This window comes from Ictidomys tridecemlineatus, chromosome 9, assembly GCF_052094955.1.
Source record: "Ictidomys tridecemlineatus isolate mIctTri1 chromosome 9, mIctTri1.hap1, whole genome shotgun sequence".
In the NCBI taxonomy this organism is placed as follows: Eukaryota; Metazoa; Chordata; class Mammalia; order Rodentia; family Sciuridae; genus Ictidomys; species Ictidomys tridecemlineatus.
The window spans coordinates 37,881,434-37,902,521 of record NC_135485.1 but is presented as its reverse complement, the minus strand read 5'-3'; the positions used below and the strand labels follow the sequence as shown (position 1 = coordinate 37,902,521).

The 21,088-nt window shown below is 39.8% G+C and overlaps 1 protein-coding gene across 2 annotated transcripts in view; it reads right to left on the bottom strand.

Annotated features, from left to right (window-relative positions):
• Positions 1-645: 645 nt before the first annotated feature.
• Positions 646-21,088, bottom strand: part of Spata18 (spermatogenesis associated 18) — a 36,989-nt gene continuing 16,546 nt past the window's right edge. The window contains exons 5-13 of one of the 2 annotated variants that reach the window (XM_040292425.2): positions 18,822-18,917; positions 16,707-17,105; positions 14,368-14,767; positions 12,740-12,898; positions 11,711-11,886; positions 9,335-9,458; positions 7,405-7,488; positions 3,288-3,333; positions 646-2,982 (exon numbers count right to left, since the gene is read on the bottom strand). In XM_040292425.2, coding sequence (XP_040148359.1) covers positions 2,975-2,982; positions 3,288-3,333; positions 7,405-7,488; positions 9,335-9,458; positions 11,711-11,886; positions 12,740-12,898; positions 14,368-14,767; positions 16,707-17,105; positions 18,822-18,917 — 1,492 coding nt within the window. In that variant the 3' untranslated portion in view covers positions 646-2,974. The remainder of the gene's footprint in view (positions 2,983-3,287; positions 3,334-7,404; positions 7,489-9,334; positions 9,459-11,710; positions 11,887-12,739; positions 12,899-14,367; positions 14,768-16,706; positions 17,106-18,821; positions 18,918-21,088) is intronic. The other variant, XM_040292426.2, reaches the window with a different exon arrangement.

Genomic DNA, 21,088 nt, shown 5'->3' with positions numbered 1-21,088 from the left:
TGGTATGGAATTGCAGTAATCCAGAGGTCAACCTCAGAGCAGGGTGCAGTCAATTATTTTCTGAATGAATATGGTCATGGTTCAGGCCTGTTATAGTTTGGATGTGAGGTGTTCCCCAAAAGCTCATGTGTGAGACAGTACAAGAATATTCAGAGGTGAAATGCTTGGGTTATGAGAGCCTTAACCCAATCAGTGGATTAACCCCCGATGGGATTAACTTGGTGGGAACTGAAGGCAGATCAGGTGGCTGGAGGAGGTCATTGGGGGTGTGCCTTTGGGGCAAATATTTTGGTGAATGGACTCTCTCTCCCTCTCTCTCTCTCTCTCTCTCTCTCTCTCTCTCTCTCTCTCTCTCTTCTGATCATCATGTGAGCTGCTTCCTTCTGACACACTCTTCTGCCATGATGTTCTGCCTCATCTCAAGCCCCAAGGAATGGAGCCTGCTGTCTGTGGAACTGAGACCTTTGAAACCTTGAGCCCCCAAATAAATTTTTTCTCCTCTACAATTGTTCTGGTTGGGTCTTTTTAGTCATAGCAGCAAAAAAGCTGACTAAAACAAGATCTCACAGATTGGAGATGGTAAAGGACATCACTAACCTGCAACCTGAGAGGAGTTCATTGCAAAGAACTGACAATTACAAAAAGCATTTTTATTGATTTTATTATTAGATGTTAAACCAATAATATAGAAACTAACATTTACCCAGGGTAAAAAAAAAAATTTTTTTTTTCATTTTCAGTGTTTCTAAGTTAAGTCACATACCCAGATGAAATAAGTCCAGATCAGCTTCCTTTGGTTTCACGAATTCTTTCCAAAAATGATTCTAGACTATTCCACTTTCCCTCTGTAGTTAGAGTTCAAATCAGAAACTTGAGAAATGGAAAGTGGCCAGACAGGACCAAAAGCAAATAATTGAGTTATGTGACTTTTTTCCAAATTAGAGTATACATCTGTCTCCTGAAAAGAAATTATGGCACATAGGCATTCTCATTGCTTAGACTTTAGAAAAAATAAACTTTTCAACACATAACACAAAGTAACTAATTGCATGGTTTTAATATACAATAAATTGTCCAGGAGTGAAATTTGCTGTGTAAGTCAAGCAAGACTATTTTGTTGTTGTTGTTGTTCAAAATATTACCAAGCAAGCCAACTAATTGTACCTTTTAATATGACCCTTCCACTTCAGAAAGTTGTATCTAATGACAACATTAGATACATCTTCTGTTGCCAACACAACACACATCAATCTGCAGCTGTAGCTAGGGATTCCACAGGCAGATATTGCATAAAAGCATCAAACACCTTATCTTCCAGGGTAACTATACCCATTCTTTTTAAATTTTTAAAGACATTTTATTAAATTTGGTTTGCTTTCCCTCTGTTTTATTTTACAGTTTGGGGTACTATATTCAACGTAAAAATTCTATGTATACATGGATTATATTAACTTTGGCTTTCATCTCAGGATATCCAGAATAAAATATTTGCTATAAAAGAGGGATTGAGCCTGACAGGGTTAAAAAAAGCTCTAATTTCATCCAGCACTCTCACTCTACAATGAAACTGAGGTTCAGAGAGATGACATCACTTGCTCAAGCCCACAAAGCAAGCTAATGACCGGAGGGATTCTAGGAGCTACCTAGGGGACACCTAGTGCTCCTTCCAACACACCACGAGATCTCAAAAAGGTGATGGCATAAATGCACAAAGAGAGAAAATTAAACTCACACCTCAAGAGAGATCCAGTGGCCATTGGACTCAAAGAAAAGAGACTAAGGAAATCCCCCCACCCCCAGGACAGGGTGTCAAGATGCTCTAGAGAAGTTTTTTTGTTCTGCCCATCTGAAAAGCATCAGGTACTGAACTTCAGCAAACTAAGATGTGTCCAATTCAAAATTTCTCTCTAAAAGGTATATGGAAACTGCAGTCAATGGTGAGGGCTCAGGTGTCAGGGTGGATTGAGAAGAGGAGGCAGGGCAGAAAGAACATCATGCTTCTAGAGAAATCACAGTTCCTTATTGTCTTGAATGTGAACTTTCAAGAGTACTTCACAGTGAACAAGTCAATGAGAAAAGCCCAATTTAAAATAGATAAATGATGCCCTGAGTTTTACTTCTTAAGTTCTAGTATTTTTAGTCAGTTGGAGTTTATAGGAGGTGGAATAGGTAATGAACAGGTCCCATAGGTAACTTGTATATTTAACATGTGCATTTAAACTGTTTAAGACATTTCTAAGTAGATAATGCAAGGTGATCAACATTTATCTCAAAGCTGCATCTAATCAAATTACTGCTCTGTGTTTATGAAGCAAGAAACCTCTCAACTAAGTGACTTCCACATTTGGTACTCCACAAAGCCAAAATGGGTAACTCTCAAAGCAAAAACAGAAAAGCAAACCAACAAAGTGACATACTTTTAAATTATTACAGGTTACACTTAATCTGACATCACTGCTACTAATATGATTGGTGTTGTCTTCCAAACCTTAAAATGCAATTAGAGCACCCATTTTTTTTTTCAGGTTAAAAGCTGATACTAACAATTATAACATGTATGATCAACCTGTAAGCTAAAATGCCCTTTCTTTTGGATTCAGCATGTTAAAGACTTTGCACTCTTGTTCATATAGTTGCTATAAAAGAACCTAGTATTTTCAAGATGGAAATCCTGAATCTTTGTAATGGACTTTGCTTCAAATGAATATGATCCTAAATGCCTATGCAATCGTTTTTTTTATGAAATTAATGGAATTTGTATCTATAAAATAAAATAAAATGCAATATATCTAAAATTACAGATGCGCTAAGCCAAAACATTTAACTCTGTGTGTAGAGGGATACACAGAATGCCAGTTCACATCATGCTAATTGAAGTCAGAGGCGGACAAGGCAGGCAGCAGGAGGCCCAGGGGAAAGGTGGCTGCAATGATGCACTACATGCGGTGGCATAGGACCAACCGTGGTGGTGGTTTTAAAACCCTGTGGAGAAAAACAAACAGTTCATCACTACGGCCAGATCCTTAGAGTTTTCTTTTGGAAGTATATAAACGTAAAAGGGGTGATTGATCTAGGTTTACAGCAATTAAACCCCTCAACTAGAGGCTCTTCCTGTCTAACTCCAGGGACCGGCATGGGTCCCATCAGTGAGAGGACCCAGAAATGGATGATAGGAAGGGAAGGGATATTCTCTAAAGAGCCAAACACTCATGGTGCTGCACAAAGCTGAGTACTAGGAAGAGTATTCAAAAGCAGAAAACTCAATCCGTCTTAACTATCCTGCTTACTTGGCAATGTACATCTTATTGGAGAAGGACTCCGACTTCGAGATATCTGAAAAATAAGACAAAGTGTAATGTGAACCATACAGTAGAAAGAGCTCAAAGGATGAACCCTTTTGACATGTTCTTTTTTTCCCCCCTAAAACTAACAAATTAGTTGCTCCGAGGCCCTTTAGAACTATGATTTCTCCCCTGAGGCTGACCACTGTGAGTCCTTTTATGTTTCTTGAACTAAATGGGCACTCAATTTGGTTTAAATTATAGTATTAATTACAAACTGGGTTCAATGGCCATATTGAAATTAATGCTTTTCAGAAAATAATAATTATAATAATCAATGAAATCTAAAATAATGATATAATTGTCTATTATATAGCCTTAATAAGTCGTCTCATGTCTCCAAAACCCTGCCTTTAAAATCTCATCTTTAATTTCAATAAGCAGAAGCTACCACTGTTACTCTCAGCTGACGCTGCCTGCAAGCATCATTCCTGCCCTGAGTTGTCCAACACTTTAAATAAATAGATTGCTAAGGAAGATAGAGTCTGTTCTGGATGACCTCAAATAAGCCAAAAAGCCAGACTAACCAAAAATATTTACATTTTATTTTGCAGATATACCCAGTTTTGTTGTAGAGAGAGGCTGATGGAAAAAGAAGGAATGTTGGCAGAAGTCTCACCTTTGAGAATACATTCTAACTCCCTTGTCTAAAGTTCAAATTACTTTGTTCCCTTTAGCAAAAATAAGAAACAGAAGGTTTAGACGTGTCTAGGGCTCATCACGGAGGACACTGTCCATGGATGAAATGTCTAATCAGAGTCTAGAGTGACAGTCTGCCCCAGCTGTCACACAAGACATGTCTAACATTACTTTCCTCTAATATACAGTTTCCTCTTGGAATGGGAAGACTATGATTATCCCAGTATAATGCTCTCACTATTTTCCTTTTATTATCAGTCCATTACATGCATGTCTTTTTTAAATACTTAATCAGAAATACAGGTAATCAAGTTATATTAAAATCCTCAAGAGCAAAATTACACAGATGCATGCCTCTTCCACCTCCCCACCATTCTTAGGCCATTTTCCTCCCCTGAATATTTTCCCCAATTCTCAGCCCATTGAAATTCTACTCATTCTAAAAGAGCCAAAGAGCTCCCCAAAGAGCTCTTTTATTTATTTATTTATTTATTTATTTTACTATCATGGCCTTTGTTTTACAGACTGTACCGCTTCATAGACTGGATTACATTCAGTTAATTTGTTTAAATTATATTGATCTTCCTATATGGGGGTCCTTTCAGGGAAAGACTAATCATGCTTAGTTGTTTTTGTGTCCCTCCAAAATCTGACATCTATCAGTTACAGAAGGAATGTTTGAGAAGGAGCCAGCTGCAGAAACAAGATGCTTGCTAAACTCCTTAGGAAAGGTTAGTCTGGGCTGGATTGTGGCTCAGTGGAAGAACGCTTATCTAGCACATGTGAGACACTGGGTTCAATCCTCAGCACCACATAAAAATAAATAAATAAAATAAAGGTATTGTGTCCATCTACAACTAAAAAAAACTATTTAAAAAAAACGAAACTACAGAGCAATAGTAACAAAAACAGCATAGTATTGGCATCAAAATACACTTGTAGACCAATGGTACAGAATAGAGGACACAAGAGACCAATCCACATAATTACAGTTATCTTATATTCGACAAAGGTGCCCAAAATGTACATTGGAGAAAATACAGCCTCTTCAACAAGTGGTGCTGGGAAAATTAGAAATCCACATGCAACAAAATGAAATTAAACCCCTATCTCTCACTATGCACTAAACTCAAATCAAAGTGGAACAAGGACCTAGGAATTAAACCAGAGATACTGCATCTATTAGAAGAAAAAGTAGACCCAACTCTCCATCATGTTGTATTAGGCCCCAACTTCCTTAATAAGACTCCTGTATATCCCAAGAATTAATATCAAGAATCAATAAATGATGGATTCAAACTAAAAAGCTTCTTCTCAGCAAAAGAAATCATCAGTGAGGTGAATGGAAAGCCTACTAATTGGGAACAAATTCTTACCATATGCACATCAGATAGAGCACTAATCTCTAGAATGTATAAAGAACTCAAAAGTCTTAACACCAAAAAAACAAATAATCCAATCAATAAATGGGCCAAGGAACTGAACGACACTTCTCAGAAAAGGTTATACAATCAACCAACAAATATATGAAAAAAATGTTACAAACTGGGTTCAATGGCCATATTGAAATGAATGCTTTTCAGAAAATAATAATTATAATAATCAATGAAATCTAAAATAATGATATAATTGTCTATTACATAGCCTTAATAAGTCATCTCATGTCTCCAAAACCCTGCCTTTAAAATCTCATCTTTAATTTCAATAAATTTAATTTCAATATCATCACTAGCAATTAGAGAAATGCAAATCAAAACTACTCTAAGATTTCATCTCACTCCAGTCAGAATAGCAGCTATTATGAAGACAAACAACAATAAGTGTTGGCACGGATATGGGGGAAAAGGCACAACCTTATGTTGCTGATGGGACTGCAAATTGGTGCAGCCAATATGGAAAGCAGTATGGAGATTCCTTGGAACACTGGGAATGGAACCACCATTTGACCCAGTTATCCCAGTCCTCGGTCTATACCCAAAGGACTTAAAAACAGCATACTACAGGAACACAGCCACATCGATGTTTATAGAAGCACAATTCACAATAGCTAAACTGTGGAAGCAACCTAGATGCCCTTCAGTAGATGAATGGATAAAGAAAATGTGGTATATATACACAATGGAATACTATTCAGCAATAAAAGAGAATAAAATCATGACATTTGCAAGTAAGTGGATGGAGCTGGAGAATATATTGCTAAGTGAAATTAGCCAATCCCCAAAAACCAAATGATGAATGATTTCTCTGATTTAAGAATGCTGATCCATAATATGCTGTAGGGGGGATGGGAGGATTAGATGAACTCTAGATAGGGCAAACGAGAAAAGAGGAGGAGGATGGGAGGGAGGATGAGGGTAGGAAAGACAGTGAAATGTGATGGTCATCATTTCACTAGGTTACATGTATGGAGATATGAAGATGTGACTCTACTTGGTGTACAACCGGAGATACTGTGCTCTATATGTATAATATGAATTGTAATGCATTCTGTTGTCATATATAACAAATTAAAATTTTTACAAAATAATTTAAAAAGAGAAAGGTGACTCTTGTTAGCTGTGTTTTGTTTTGTTTTGTTGCCAAGGAGATCTTGCCCCTTTGGGGCTGCACCTGCTATGTTAAAGAACACTTCAGAGACGTCTAACATTATCAAGTGTGGTTCTGCTCCTCCGCTCTCTTCTAAAACAAGGCTGAACATACATGTAAACAAATGCTGTTTGAAGGAATAGATGATTGTTAGCCTCTCTAACATATACATGTCTTTCTCCAGTCTTGACTAAATATTATTTGTTGAATAAATGTACAGTGGTGAGTTGTAATAATGTTTCTAGGGATGCTATCTTCAAAATTTTCAGAGATGTTTTTCTGTTTTTTTTTTTTTATCTTGATGAAAGTGTTAGTAATGCTTCCAAGAATCAATATACAAAGAAACGAATTTTTCCTACTATGAAATTGGGGACAAATAAATACCTTCAATAAAGTAATGAAATCCAGATCCATTTGGATTTGGATTGGAAATGAACCATTTCCCCAAACTCACACAGTAATTGTGAGAGGAACCAGGGACCTGTGACCAGATCAGTTGACCAAGGCATCTCCTTCTCTTTTCAGAAAGCTATCTGATATCTAATGGCTAACATCAGAGATAATAAAACTACTAAGTAAGGAAAGTCTATTATTGCTTGAACTAATTAAAAATACCAAAAAAATAAAAATTAAAAAAAAACCCACCCTCCTCTTCCTTCACTCTAGAATGGTAAAACTCCTTAGCCCACAGTAATATAAAAAACACTTTAGGGTTAGTGATATTGCAACAAGCTCTCTTTATACCTATGATAGACTTACAATCACCAAAGAGACTGCTGAAGCAAGGAAAACGTGGGCTGTAGGCATTTTGTGTAAAAATGATTAGACAGATAAGTACCGTGCTTAAACCAATGCGGTTACGGGGGCAAATGGGACTTAAACTCCTGCTTCGACACCGACTCACAGCTCTCACTGAATTCCACTAAAAAAAAGAGAGAGACAGACAGAGAGACAGAGAGAGAGAAGTAAGTAATTAAGAATGTACAAAAGAATGTGCAAAAACTGACATGGCTTCAAACAACATGCATATCCCGTGAAACGAGAGGTTTACCAACAGGATTATCCTTGCCCATGACTGGTCACCAGTATGGGCTACATTCTTTTTATTTCCTATGACTGCCCAATATTTGGCAATAATTTTTCAAATAAAATCACGCTAAAATGAACTTGGGGTTATTCAGATTCTTGGTACTAGATTTTTTTTTAAATTTCTTAGAGTAAACTATTAGAAACCCCGTTTAAGTTTGCAAGTGTTGGAGAAAATAAGCTCCAGGTGGGCAGGGATTATGTCTATTTTATTCATTGCCAAATCCCCTAGCATTTAAGTCCATTGCTCAGATCATAGATAAGTACTGAATAAATATCACTGAATGAAACACCACTGTTGCACATTGACTCTCTAACTGTAAATGAATGAAGACCAGAACTGTATCTCCAATTTATCTGATTGCACATATTACACCATATGCTGTTTTTATTGTTTCAATAATAATACAACGATTTTATCCTACAAGTAAAATCCCTTCTTAAGATTTCTCTTTCAACTCGACCCTTTTCTTTTCCAAGTTTTTCCTTTTGGGGAATCAAAATCTTTTGATTTTGAGGTTTAAGCTTGGGCAAGTGTTGGTGATATAGTTGATGTGAGAGAAGGAAGATAGATAAAGAAAACTGGTGGAGAATATGAGTACAGTGGCTGCTTCCTCTCTCTCTCCCTGCCAAACTGCAGTGCAGCGGAGTGTTTAAGAGGCAGTATTGGAGGTCAGGAAGCACACTTTATGCTCTCATAAGATCATTGTAGAGCTTATGTAGCTGTCAGATCAACAAAACCCAGTTTTGATGAGCTCCACTCTCAGAGCACAAAACATTTTATTAAGATATAATCCACCACAATGGGATTTTTTTTAAGCTACACAAACCATTTTCCTAAGTTCTTTGAAAATAAAATACACCCCTCCCCTTCACTATATGCTGCCTGAGGCAGGCACTTCCCCTATTGCCCAGTTCAAAGAGAATCGAATCAGAGACCACCCAGATGATGGTTTTGCTCTGGATCAAGGGGTTTCCCTTTAGAATTAACCCTTTTAGGTAAGGCCAGGTTCAACACTGTATCCCATGAACTATGTACAACCCAGAACCTGTGGCCACCAGTTGCAGCACCCGGTCCTCCTACAACACACACATGCTCACACAATTAGACACCCAGGATTCCCTTATGAAGTCTGTTAAATTATTTAATATGTTTAGCACTTGTATAGCCCTGAATATAGAAAGCAATCTTCCAAAACTGATCTGTTCCTCTTCCCTGACTCCTTTTTCTCCATCCCTCCCCTTTCTACATGTCATACCAAGGAGAGAAAAATGGCACATAGTTTCCCAAAATGAAGACTTAGCAGTAAAAAATTGTCAAATTAATTCCTGAAAGTTCATTAATCACTTTCAAATGCTTAGGATTATAGAAAGCCTCCAAACAAGACGATTTCAAGGGTTTTCCCTTAAAATATCATAATCCCTCTAAGAAGAGGCAAATTTGACTAGTTCCATCTTATAAATAGAGCAATAAAAAATTTACTGCCAGGGAATAATGCAGAATGATGGAAGAATAAATAAAAACAATCTGCTTTTCTAAGGCCATCTTCTTCTCCTTTTTATGAAATCTTATCAAACAACTCTTCATCAACTTCTTCTATAGAATCTTTGGGTTTATAAATATTCTCGAACTTGTGAATCAAACACTGGGGATGAACTGTCATTATGCAAGGCCACCGTACAAAAGCCCCTCTCCTGGTGACAGCTTCTCCCTTCATAATGACGCAGTCATTCTCCATGAGAGCAGGCCATACGTGGTAATAGACCAAAGGAGCGGTGAAATCCGAGTCATAGCTACGGCGGTACCTACAGTAAACACAAAAGAACAGAAAAAAGAAGTTAAGCAATTATATAGCATCGGGGGAAACCTTGCGTGTGAAGTTTCTTTTTTGATTATGCTTAGATCTAGGTAAATATGGATCCCAATCCTGTTATTAAAGAGATGGCTGCAGGCTCTTAAAATAGAAACCAATGATAACTAGGACCTGTCAGGAAGTCACTTAGAGCAAGTCCTGGAGACTAATCTTATTCCTTCTCTGCTCAGGATTGTAAGATTCGCAAGACAGGGAAATGAGACTACCTGAAGTCCCATAGGCTTCCTATAAGATTCTCCATGCTGTCTCTGTGGACAAAGTAAAAGAAATACAGGTGGATGGTTTACTTCTGCAGGTGGCCTGGAAACTGGTTCCATGATCCTATCCAAAGAATAATGAATGGATCAACAAGAACCTGACTGAAGATATTAAAGGTTCTCTTTTAATCCTATACATCAACACATTTACCAACAACTTGTACAAACAGAAACATGATCAAAGATGGGGAGGATAGGAAATGAAAAACAGATGATGATTATACAAAAATAGATCAAGGAGGCCACAAAAATAAGTTGGCTCTAATACGATAAACTAAAGGTTAATGTATATGAGGTCCTGCAACTGAGTCTAAAGAGAATTTAACTGAACAAATAAAGGAAACATGGTTTAGTCTCAACATGAGAGGAAATAAAATAGCAGGTTTTAGTTGCCCTCAAAATGTGTGAACAATATTTTAAGGCTAAATATGAGGAAAATAAAGAAAAATGGCTGTACGTTTGTTAACCCACTCCACTGGTAGTTCAAACTCGCCTATATTTAATTGCAGACACTTTCATTAAAATGAATACTCAGCAGAGCATGAACTATGATTCCCTGGTTGGTTGAATCTGCAGATGGAGACCCTGGCGGATTCAGAGAGCTGAAGGTAGAAACAAAGCCAATCTTTGTTCAGAATCCTGATTTTAACTGGACAGCCATCCAGCAAAAAAGGCAGGAGGTGCCTCTGGTTAAAGGCCTGTGACTGGGAGGGCAGACCGGTCTGGGAAATGGGCAAATTCTACAAACTAAAATGGGTGAAAGTTTGAGTGTTACTGTCTGTCCTCCAAAGGAGAGTGGAATAAAGGAAGGTGCATGACCATGATGATATATGCTCTGTAAATGAACCAGAAAGATCCACCTGTGATGTCATGTTCTTCCATGAGTGGAGGCATGCTGGGATCGGTGACCTAAAAGAAACTAGAAACAGATAAAAGCTGTGCTGTAAGGCAACCAGAAAGCCCAATCACTGGTGTGATTTGCCTAAGCCCCCAAAAGGTATGTGGTCTCCCTCAACAACATGCTTTCAAGAGTCCTGGGTAGCCCCTTCCCCCCGACTCCGTGACTCCAACAACACCCAGAGCTGATATTTCCTGAGCATGCCAGCAGTGACCTCAGCTATCCTTCTATTCCTAGGGAATAGGCATCATTATTTCCCCCTTTGACAGAGAAGACATTAAGGAACGGGAAAACGGAGTAGCATGCCTAGGACTACTCAGCCAACAGGAAGTGGAGCTGAGATTTGAACCCGGGCAGCCCAAGACAGAATCAGTGTTCTTGGCCTCTTCCCAGATTAATCTCCAGTTATAGCTAAAATTTCATCAAATCTCGATAAATGTTTAAAATTAATTTAATATCTTTTAATTTATAAAGAGAATATCTGTCATGTAAAATTTAGAAATCTGATTCTAGATAAGAATACAGTGCATCCTCTCAAACTTTAGTGTGCACAAAGCACACTGGGTACTTTTTAAACTGCAGCTTCCTAAGCTCCACCACAGACGGGCAGCATGAAACAGCGTATCATGGAATGTGGCACAGGAATGTGCGTTTTGCACAAGCACCTTGAGTGATCTGCACACTGCACACTGTACTTTGAGGAACCTAGCCTAAATAATTCAATAAAAGCCAATAAAAAATAATACACATTTGCATTTATAGAGCACCTTTCTTTTAAAATGTTCCAGACAGGTTCCAGGTACCCTTAGTTCTCCCCAAAGCCCAGTCTGTTTGGTGGAGAATGAACCCAGGAAGGGCCTGCTCAGAAATACAGAGAAGTCCACAGCAGGCCCTGGAGAGCAGAGGGTCTACCCGTCCCCCCACCAACACACACATACACTGGAGTCCCCTCCCCGGCACTGTTCCCAGGAACAGAAGCAAGGCAGTTATTAAGGGGGATCCCTTAGCTTCTGCTCCTGTGTCTCTTACTTGGTGTCATTAAAAACTTCTCCATCCGCCCCAAAGGCAATGTCAAGGGGTGGCTCTAAGGACTGCATGGCAAAGGCGATGCAGCAAATCTCCTGGATAAAGTCACTGAGAAGGCAAAAGTCAACTTCAGGGGGGAACGAGATCTTGGGGTTGACATTCATGGCACGGATCACATCCTGAAAAACAAAACCAAAAAAAAAAAAAAAATGGCATTATCTGGTGGCCAACCTGTGACAAGACACTCTGACACCCTGAGGACTCTAACATCAGCTAGTCCCAATGGGGGATGGGAAAGGAGGGTTTCAGTGAAAATAAGCCAGAAAAACAGTATAGGTGCTACATAAAGAAGGATGTTGTCACTCTTTGATAAGGAAGGAGGAAAGATACACAGAGCACAAATGACATGCTGAAGGCCCAAAATTTAAGAGGGAAAATGGTCCATGGATTCTTAAATTATTTTCTTATTTTTCTTTGCTGTGTAAGTGTATAAGGTGCCAACACAGAAGTCTGACGTATTCCTAATCCATAAGAATAATTAAAATAGCTTGCTTTTATTGAGTGTTTACTATGTGCAAAGTCTTGTGCTAAGCAAACGATCCGCTTTCTTTCATTAAATCCTCTCAATGACTCTGTGGGGTAATAATCATTGTTGTTTCCATTTAAAGGTTAGAAAATCTAAGCCCTGAAAGGTTATGTAAACATGTAATATCACATGGCGCAGTCAAGTGGCAGGGTCAGTATGCAAATCCATCCTTACTTACCAAATCCCTTCCTCTTAAGAACTATGATATTCTACCTCCCAATCTTAGGGCCCCACTTGAAGAACAGAACTCTGAAGCTCAGGACATTTTTTTCCATAAAATTTCTAAGAAAAAAATAGAAGTGACTAGTGCTACAAGACTAACTGAATGCTGTTCCTTCTTCTGTTAACTGGAAGCAATACAAATGCTAACGAGTTCCTGAATTATGAATCTCCATTGCAAATGTCATCAACCACAAGCCAGTTCTAACAAGAGACCCAACACTTACGTTAACACTGCTAACGGAATCATACAGATCAAGATGGCAAATGATATATTCGGAGACAGCATTCTCAAAGTCATTCGACCCTCCATAATTTGGTGTTAATGTCTTCCTCACCCGGATCTTGAAGTGTCTGAATGCCATTTTCGCCACGTGAAATGCCTCCTGCATGTGAAAACACAGCACATTTATTATCTAATAAGAGGAGGAGGGTAAATAAGTTCAAAAAAATGAATTCAAGAGAATAACAAAGTCCACATCATATTAGACTTCAGATAACTGAACACAGTTGATGGAAATGTTTTTAATATGATAGAAAATAACATCTCTCAATTTTGAAAAGCATGCAAGTAGATACATAACAGCCCACATTCACTAATTGCAAGCATTAGCCACTGTTCTGGTCTTTCTGAGTGCAGTGAAGCAGGATAGTACAGATTTAAGGACAGAGGTCCTCTACCATGAGCCCACTACAATAGCATATCACTGGCCGAGAATGAGAGAAAACTATCAGTCTAGAGTTCATTCCCTACATAAGCACACTGTCATGCATATTTCCTGTTACATGTTAATTCAATAAATCTTTCTAAATACCTTTTATATAGTAGGCCCAGGGAAAACTCAGTTACAAAAAAGAGACCCAGCCTCTATGTTTGCACAGCTATAACCAACTCAGTGATTCTTAATTATAAAAACCAGGGTTGGTAAAAAATTTTTGTATGAGGAGACAAATCTTTTAGGTTTTTCAAACTACCTACAGTCTCTCACATTTTTTCCCTTACAATTCTTTAAAAATGTAAAAATGTAAAAATCATTCTTACATTCTTAGTTTTGGGGCAGTATTTCTCATAGAAATACAAGCCAGGCCCAGGTATAGTCCACAGGCCATAGTGTACTGACCTCTGATATAAATGAATAGACAGGATTCTGGACAATTCTGCTGTCATAGCAACATTTTCTTTTTTATATCTAATTATTCTCATAATAGACCCTTAGTATCTCAGTATGGCATTGAACAACCCATTGAACAAATGTATTTACTTTGGAAACCAAGGACTATAGGTTTTTAATCTGCCCTACTCAAGCAAGCTGGTGTATTAGCAGTTTCATTAACTACTCTTCATTAAATAAATGAAGAGTTGACACAATTGCAACTTCTGATGTTTAGACCTGAAGTAAATGAATGAAGCAACAGTCATTTGCAGTGATTGATTCTCTCTCTCTCTCTCTCTCTATATATATAGAGAGAGAGAGGGTGTGTGTGCGTGCGTGCTCCTATGATCATATTAGACAAAGTTGATTTACAGTGCTAATCAACTTAGTATATACCCATTGAAAAGACACTTCTTCAACAAATCGGTCAATACTAATAAATGCATATGAACAGTTATTGTCGTGAAAAGGAATTCACCCCGGAATATTTGTAATGAAACAAGGGAGGGAGAGAGGGAGGAAGTGAGGGAGAAAGGAAGGAGTGAAGGAGAGGGAAGGGACAGAAGGGGAGACCGGAATGCCCCCATTCAGTGACCTCAAGATGCACAAGTCCCTTTAAAGTTGTACCATTCACTTTATCTAAATGTCTCCCCGCACTGCACCCAGGACAGCTCAAGTCTGGCCACCAGAGTGTCACCTACCACAGTGGCGATGTAGATGATCCGCTGCACTGTCTCTGCTTTGTCGATGCAGCGCCGCAGCAAGCACTGGGCATCCAGGCGGGCCTGGGAATAGGCGTCGCTGAATCGGGACAGGAGAGCAGCTTTGCGTGCCACATTGGACATTTTGGAACCACCGTTTGGGGACGTGCTTCTGATCTTGGCGATTTTGTTGTTGGGGCTGTTGGACCTGCTCCGGCTGGGGCTGTGGCTGGGGCTGTGGCTGAGGCTGTGGCTGCGGCTGCGGCTCTGGCTGCGGCTGTGGCTCTGGCTCCGGCTGTGGTTCCGGCTGTGGCTCCGGCTGTGGCTCCGGCTGTGGCTGTGGCTGCGGCTGTGGCTGCGGCTGCGTGGGCCAGGGCTAGGAGACCGGCTCCTGGGTGCCCTGTGGAGGAGGAGGAATCAGGTGGGACACGCTGAGTCCCTGGCCTCTGCTTGTTCCCGGTTCTTCTCCCCACATCAACTGCAAATGACACACCCAACCCTCCAAGGGAGGTCAAGTGGCTCTCTGGAATGACCTTCCCCCCAGTCTCAAAGGCCACCCCAACTAAGAAATTACTGGAAGAAATATTCCATATCTGCCTAGTGAGTTGGGATTTATAAAGCACTCCCCTTAGTGTGGCACGTCTATCCTTGAAACAACCCTGTGAGGCCAGCTCTGCTTCTTGGCCATTTTACACATAAGGAACTTGAAGCTTTAAAAAACTAAAGGACCATCCTCAAGGAACACAGCTAGCAAGAGCCAGAGTTCAAGAGGAGAAGTCAGAGGTGGGTGTTTCTGACTCTGACCCTGGAATACTAACACACCACAGGAGCACATCGCTCGAGCATTGTGGGACAATCTGGATTGCTACCCAATAGGAAGTGAAATAATCAACCAGCTAATCCAGAGGACATGGCCCCAGGAAAGGGACGTTTTACATGAGAAACTGTACAATGCTGTCAGTGTTGACTGGCAGGCTATCGGAAGGGGTGGAGAAGGCCTTATGTTTGCTAATTTCCAGGGTGAAGATGCCCCTACCATGGCAGAAAGGAACAGGTTCCAGGGAGCAAGTACACATCAGCACCAGGACAGCACAGAGGGAGTCATTTAGGGAAATGGGTACAGGCAAGGATGATGTTTCAATAGCCTGAATTAGAGCATGCTGGGAGCCTGGAGCAGAGGGGGTAGAAAAAATAAAAGTGATGAGGAGACTCCCAAAATCAACATGCTTCTGTGTCTTCATCTCACACTGTCTTAATGACCCACCTCAACACACCTGCCCTTTAGTGGAAAAGGATTTCATAATACTTAACCTATACACACCACCCATCATGTGACATAGGGAAAAAAAATACCATGCCCTTCAACAGATGGATAAAGAAAATATTACATATATATATATACATACATACACACACACACACAATGGAATATTACTCAGCCATAAAGAAGAATGAAATTATGGCATTTGCTGGCAAATGGATGGAACTGGAGATTATTATGCTAAGTGAAATGAGCCAGTCCCCCAAAACCAAAGGCAGAATTTCTCTCTGATATGCAGATGCTAACACACAATAAAGGTAGGGAAGGAAAGAATCGAAGTTCATTGGATTAGACAAAGAGGAATGAAGGGAAGGGAGGAAGGATGGGAATAGGAAAGACAGTAGAATGAAATCAGACATCACTTTCCTATGTTCATATATGAATACACAACCAGTGAAACACCACATCATGTATAACCACAAGAATGGGATCCTAATTAGGATAAGTTATACTCCCTCAGTGGCAGAGTGCTCATCTAGCATGTATGAGGCCCTGGGTTCAATCCTCAGCACCACATAAAAATAAATAAATAAAACAAATGTATTGTGTCCAACTACAACTAAAAAAATAAATATTAAAAAATACACTCTACTGTCACGTATATCTAAAAAGAACAAATTTTTTAAAATTTTAAGAAAAAAATACCATGCAGACTGCTGTCCCTGGAGAGAAGAGTCCTAGACCTCAGAGAAAAGAACCCCTACATCATGAACATCCTTTCAACTCAGGCACCTCTCACCTGACCAGCGCACACAGCCTGGTTCCAAGTAAACAACCACCCTCCCCATATTTCCCCATTGAAGGGAAATTACTAGCAATCCAGGAGTTGTTTTCTCTCTCTGGAAGAGTGCAGAAAGAAAATGATCCCCTTATAAGACAAAGCTTCCCAAATTGTTGCAGTTTGGGTTTACAGGGTCATTGTAGTCCCCAACTCCACCAACTTCGCACTTTTACTACTAGCTCAGAGAGGAAAAAAAAAAAAAAGCCAAATGAAAAGATCAATGAGAATTTGTCAGACCTTCCTTGAAGACCAGCTTTTTCAGCAGACAAGACAGCAATCTCATCCTTCAGGTTTCGGAGCTGTTTCTCATAGTCAGAGATCACCTCTGCGTTCCGCTGCTCTGCGCACCGCTGCTCCAAGCTCCGCTGCTGCTCTAAGCTCCGCAGCTCTGCGCACCGCTGCTCTAAGTTCCGCTGCTCTGCGCACCTCTGCTCCAAGGTCCGTGGCTCCGAGTTCCTCTGCTCAGAGCGTGGCTCCGAGTTCCTCTGATCAGAGCTCCTTCTCTCTGAGCCCCTCTTGAAGGAACTGCGGTGCTCAGGTCTGATCTGGTCTCTGCTCTGTTCTCTGCTCTGGTCTGTACGCCTAGGTTCTGAGTTCCTATGGCGAGCATCCTCCTGGGCTTGAAGAGATTTAAGCCTGAAGAGCAGAGAGAACAGGGTGGGGAGGGAAGGGAAAAGATTAAACAGAGGAAAGGAAGGAAAGGGAAAAGGAAATGAAGAGAAAGAAGGGAGGGAGAGAGAGAGAGAGAGGGAGGGAGGGCAATAAGCAACAACTGGCATACCTAACATCAGCCTGCCATTTTGCATTGGAAAGGTGAGATGGAAATACACATGAACAAACACATATGAGCAAAGAGCAGAATTGCCAGTATCTGGGGGTTAGTCCCCATCTGCAGCTTACATGGTAAAAGGTCCCCAAAGAAAGAATGCTCATGCAGGGCCTCTAAGAGAAGTAGAGTAGACCTATACTCATGCTGTTCCACACTGGTCTCCATTCTATGAAATTCTGGAAACACCTGACCTTCAAATCCTAGTCCAGGGCTGAAGGTGTTGCTCAGTGGTAGAGCACTTGCCTAGCAAACATGAGGCTCTGGGTTCACTCCCCAGTACCTCAAAAAAAAAAAAAAGAGTTGGAGGGGTGGACTTCAGTGGAAATTGAATGGTATTCACAAGACTATCTAGAAGTACAAAACTATGAAAATAATGGAGTACGGAAACAAACCAACAAAAAGTCTTTAGAAATAAAACTGGCACCCTCCTGAAGATCCAAAGAGATGTGGCTTCCACAAAACAGAAGCAAAATCCATAGAAGAACATGCTGTGATGATCATGACAATAGTGCAAGATGAGAAGGTGAGAAGTAAGATTCAGAAGGATGAAGGAGAAGTGAATAAAGGTAATAGGGTTAAAAGCTACACCAGAAACAGCAGACAACAGATTCAGAACTATGGAGACGAATGAGCGATATGATCAATGAACTTGCGAACGTGTACCAAATAGGAAATAAGAGATTAAAATGATGATGAGGGAGAAGCGAGAAGTGGAAAACAGAACAGCTTCTAAACTAAGAGATATGTGTGTTCCTGAAGAAAGGAGAACAACTAGAATGTGAAAACCATCAGAAAGTGTGAGTTTGAGTGTATGTCTGTAAGTCTAAGTGAGTAAAACACTTCCCACTTGGAAATCAAAACTAACACCAAGAAACATATAACCTTAAAGGATCCGCATGTTGATTTGTTCCCTTCTAGAAATTGATCTTTAGGTAATAATATGAAATTTAAGCTCAGATTTTCCACAAAATTATCCCAGTATTGTTTTCCAATGTTGAAAATCCACATCTAAGTTAATATTCAACATGAAGGAAATATCCAAATGATGGAAATGATGAATGTATTTGAAACTAAGTTCTGCAATCATTTTTTCATGGTGATAGAGGAAAACAATGGGATCAAAAATATATACTTATATACTTTATTCTGTATTCTGCACTGTTAATCATAAGGAACATCAAATGGACAGTTACTGGCACTAGGATTATGAGAGGGTTTTTAGATGTCTTCATATTATGTTGTACTTCAGAGACTTTAGCCTATATCACATAAGTAATATTTTTGTTTTCTTTTTGTGGTATTGGGATTGAACCCAGGACCCACAAGCATCCTAAGTGAGCACTCTACCACTGAGCCTTAGGTAACATTTTTGTAATAAGAAAAATATATCAAATATTACTAAAAATGTTCTGCCTTTTCTCTCTAATTATGAATAATATTTTTTCATACTGTAATAGAGCATCAAAAAAAACTTGAGTCAATGATTAATCGGCAGGCTGCAATAATCCTATCATTTTTCTTACTGCTTTTTTAGCTGATTTATTTCCTCCTCTGCAGCCAAAAGGGATATGGCAGATCTGTTCTTGGTTTCTTCGAGAGACTTTCCCGTTTCAGCAAGACTGTAAGAGAAATCAGTAACTAAAGACAGATTTTCTAAAATCAGCAGACTTTCCAAATCAAGGCCTAGGTTCTCTTGGAGACCTTTGTCATATGATATAAATTCAATGAAAACAAAATCAAATTATAAGACATCTGCACTCAATCAGATAATATTGCAGATATTATGGTGGACATGGACACAAAAACATGCCAGCACCCTTAGCTCAAGGTCAAACACAAAGGAAGGTCAGAGCTACTTTAAAGACTGTGTGATAACTATTAATGTTAAAATGTAAAGGATGAAGGAACTCATTCAATTCCTCCTTCGCCTCTTCCTAATTCATCTACTCTATTTATACCCAATCCCCAGGTTGTCTCTCTATAAAATCTCCATTTTTCTTCAATATACCAATACCTATTCCTGTTGCTTTGCACTGTAGAGCTGCATTTGCCTTATTTTTCCCAAACTTCATAATATGAAAAGCTGATTGCCCACTACAAAAGTCCTCCACAATCACATCAGTCTACAAGTATTTCAGGTCTTTCTGCTTCTGATGTCTGCCGCTTATTGTGCACAATTTTCCTGAGTTTTTGTTGTTAGTTTCAAGGATTCTCTTCATTGTAAGCAAATCATAGTAATATACTCCCTTTTTTTAGGCCTATCTAAATTTAAAAATAAGTGGAAGTGGGATGGATGACCATGGACAAAGATCAGTGGTTCTCAGTGAAGTTGCCCTGGGAACCATGAGATATCATGGGTCCCTGACTTCTCTGATCTGCCTCCCTGGAACAGGCAAACTCTTTCACCACAGTAATCCTGAGGCTAAGACAACACAGGTGAAAGAAGAGTGGGAAATGAGACCTGGGATTCTGCTGTGGTTTGGATCTTAAGTGTCCCCCCTCCCCACCTAGCCAAAGCTTGTGTGTTGATGTCTTGGTCCCCAGATGATGGGGAAGTTGGGCCTAGTTGGAGGAAACAGGTCATTGGAGCAGTGAAGATTATATATGGACCCTGATCCCTTTTCTCCCTCTCTCTCTTTTTTTGCTTCCTGACTGCCATAATGTGAGCAGCTCTGCTTCCCATGTTCCCTGCCATGATATTCAGCCTCACCACAAGTCCAAAAGGACAGGGGCAAAGTGGCCAAGGATTGAAACCATGAACCAAATTAAATCTTTCCACCTTTAAGTTGTTTCCATCAGATATTTTGTCAGAGAGATGGAAATCTGACTAAAATGGAAAATTGCTACTGAGAAGTGAGGCAGTTGCTATGATTAAACATGACCGTGTGGTTCAGGGGCCTTTGGAATTCATTTGCAGGAGGAGTTTGGATCAATTTGGAGAAGCAGACTGGAAAAAGCTTAGAATGCCATAAAGAGAACTTCATGAATGATTCTGGTGGAAGCTCAAAACAACAATGCTGATAGGAATGTGAAGAGTAAAGACTACGCTCATGAAGTTTCAGATGGAAATGAGGACTCTAGGGTGTTTCAGTTCTGGCAAAGAATTTGTCTACACTTTGCTCATGCTGAGACTTTATGGGAAGTTGAGTTTAAAGGTGATGGATTAATTAATGTGGTGCAGGAAATTTCAAGGCAACACAGCATATAGGCAGTGGTAGGGGTATTGCTGGCTGCTTTTAGCCAGATTCACAGGGAGAATCAAAAGCAAAAATCAGTGTGGAAAGATATAAAACTTGGAGTTTGTCCCAAAATAAAGCACATTTAAAGTTGCATCCAACAAGAGTATGGTTGCCAAAGAGATTAATGCCTTTGAGAAAAGAATCTGGGTGCAGAAGCCCATCCTTGTAATCTCAGCTACTTGGGATTCTGAGGCAGGAGAATAATAAGTGAGGCTATCCTGGGCAGTACAGAGAGACACCCATCTCAGAATAAGAAGGAAGAGGAGGAGGAGGAGGAGGAGAAACAGAAGCCACCAAGTATTTTGCATCAGGACAATAGGAAAGATGGCTTGAGGGCATCTCAGGAGTAAGACCCCACCCAGCAAAGACTTCTGTTTGAGAAGACAGCTCTGGGACACACTGCTTGCAAAGGGCCATCTGGGGAACTGAAGAAAAGGAAGCCAGAATCGGAGAGGGAAGAGGGAGCCGCTTACCATATAATTTTGGGAACAGACTTACATTTGGGTTAACCTTAAGTAAAAACATAGAATAAGAACTACAGGTGGGTTGAG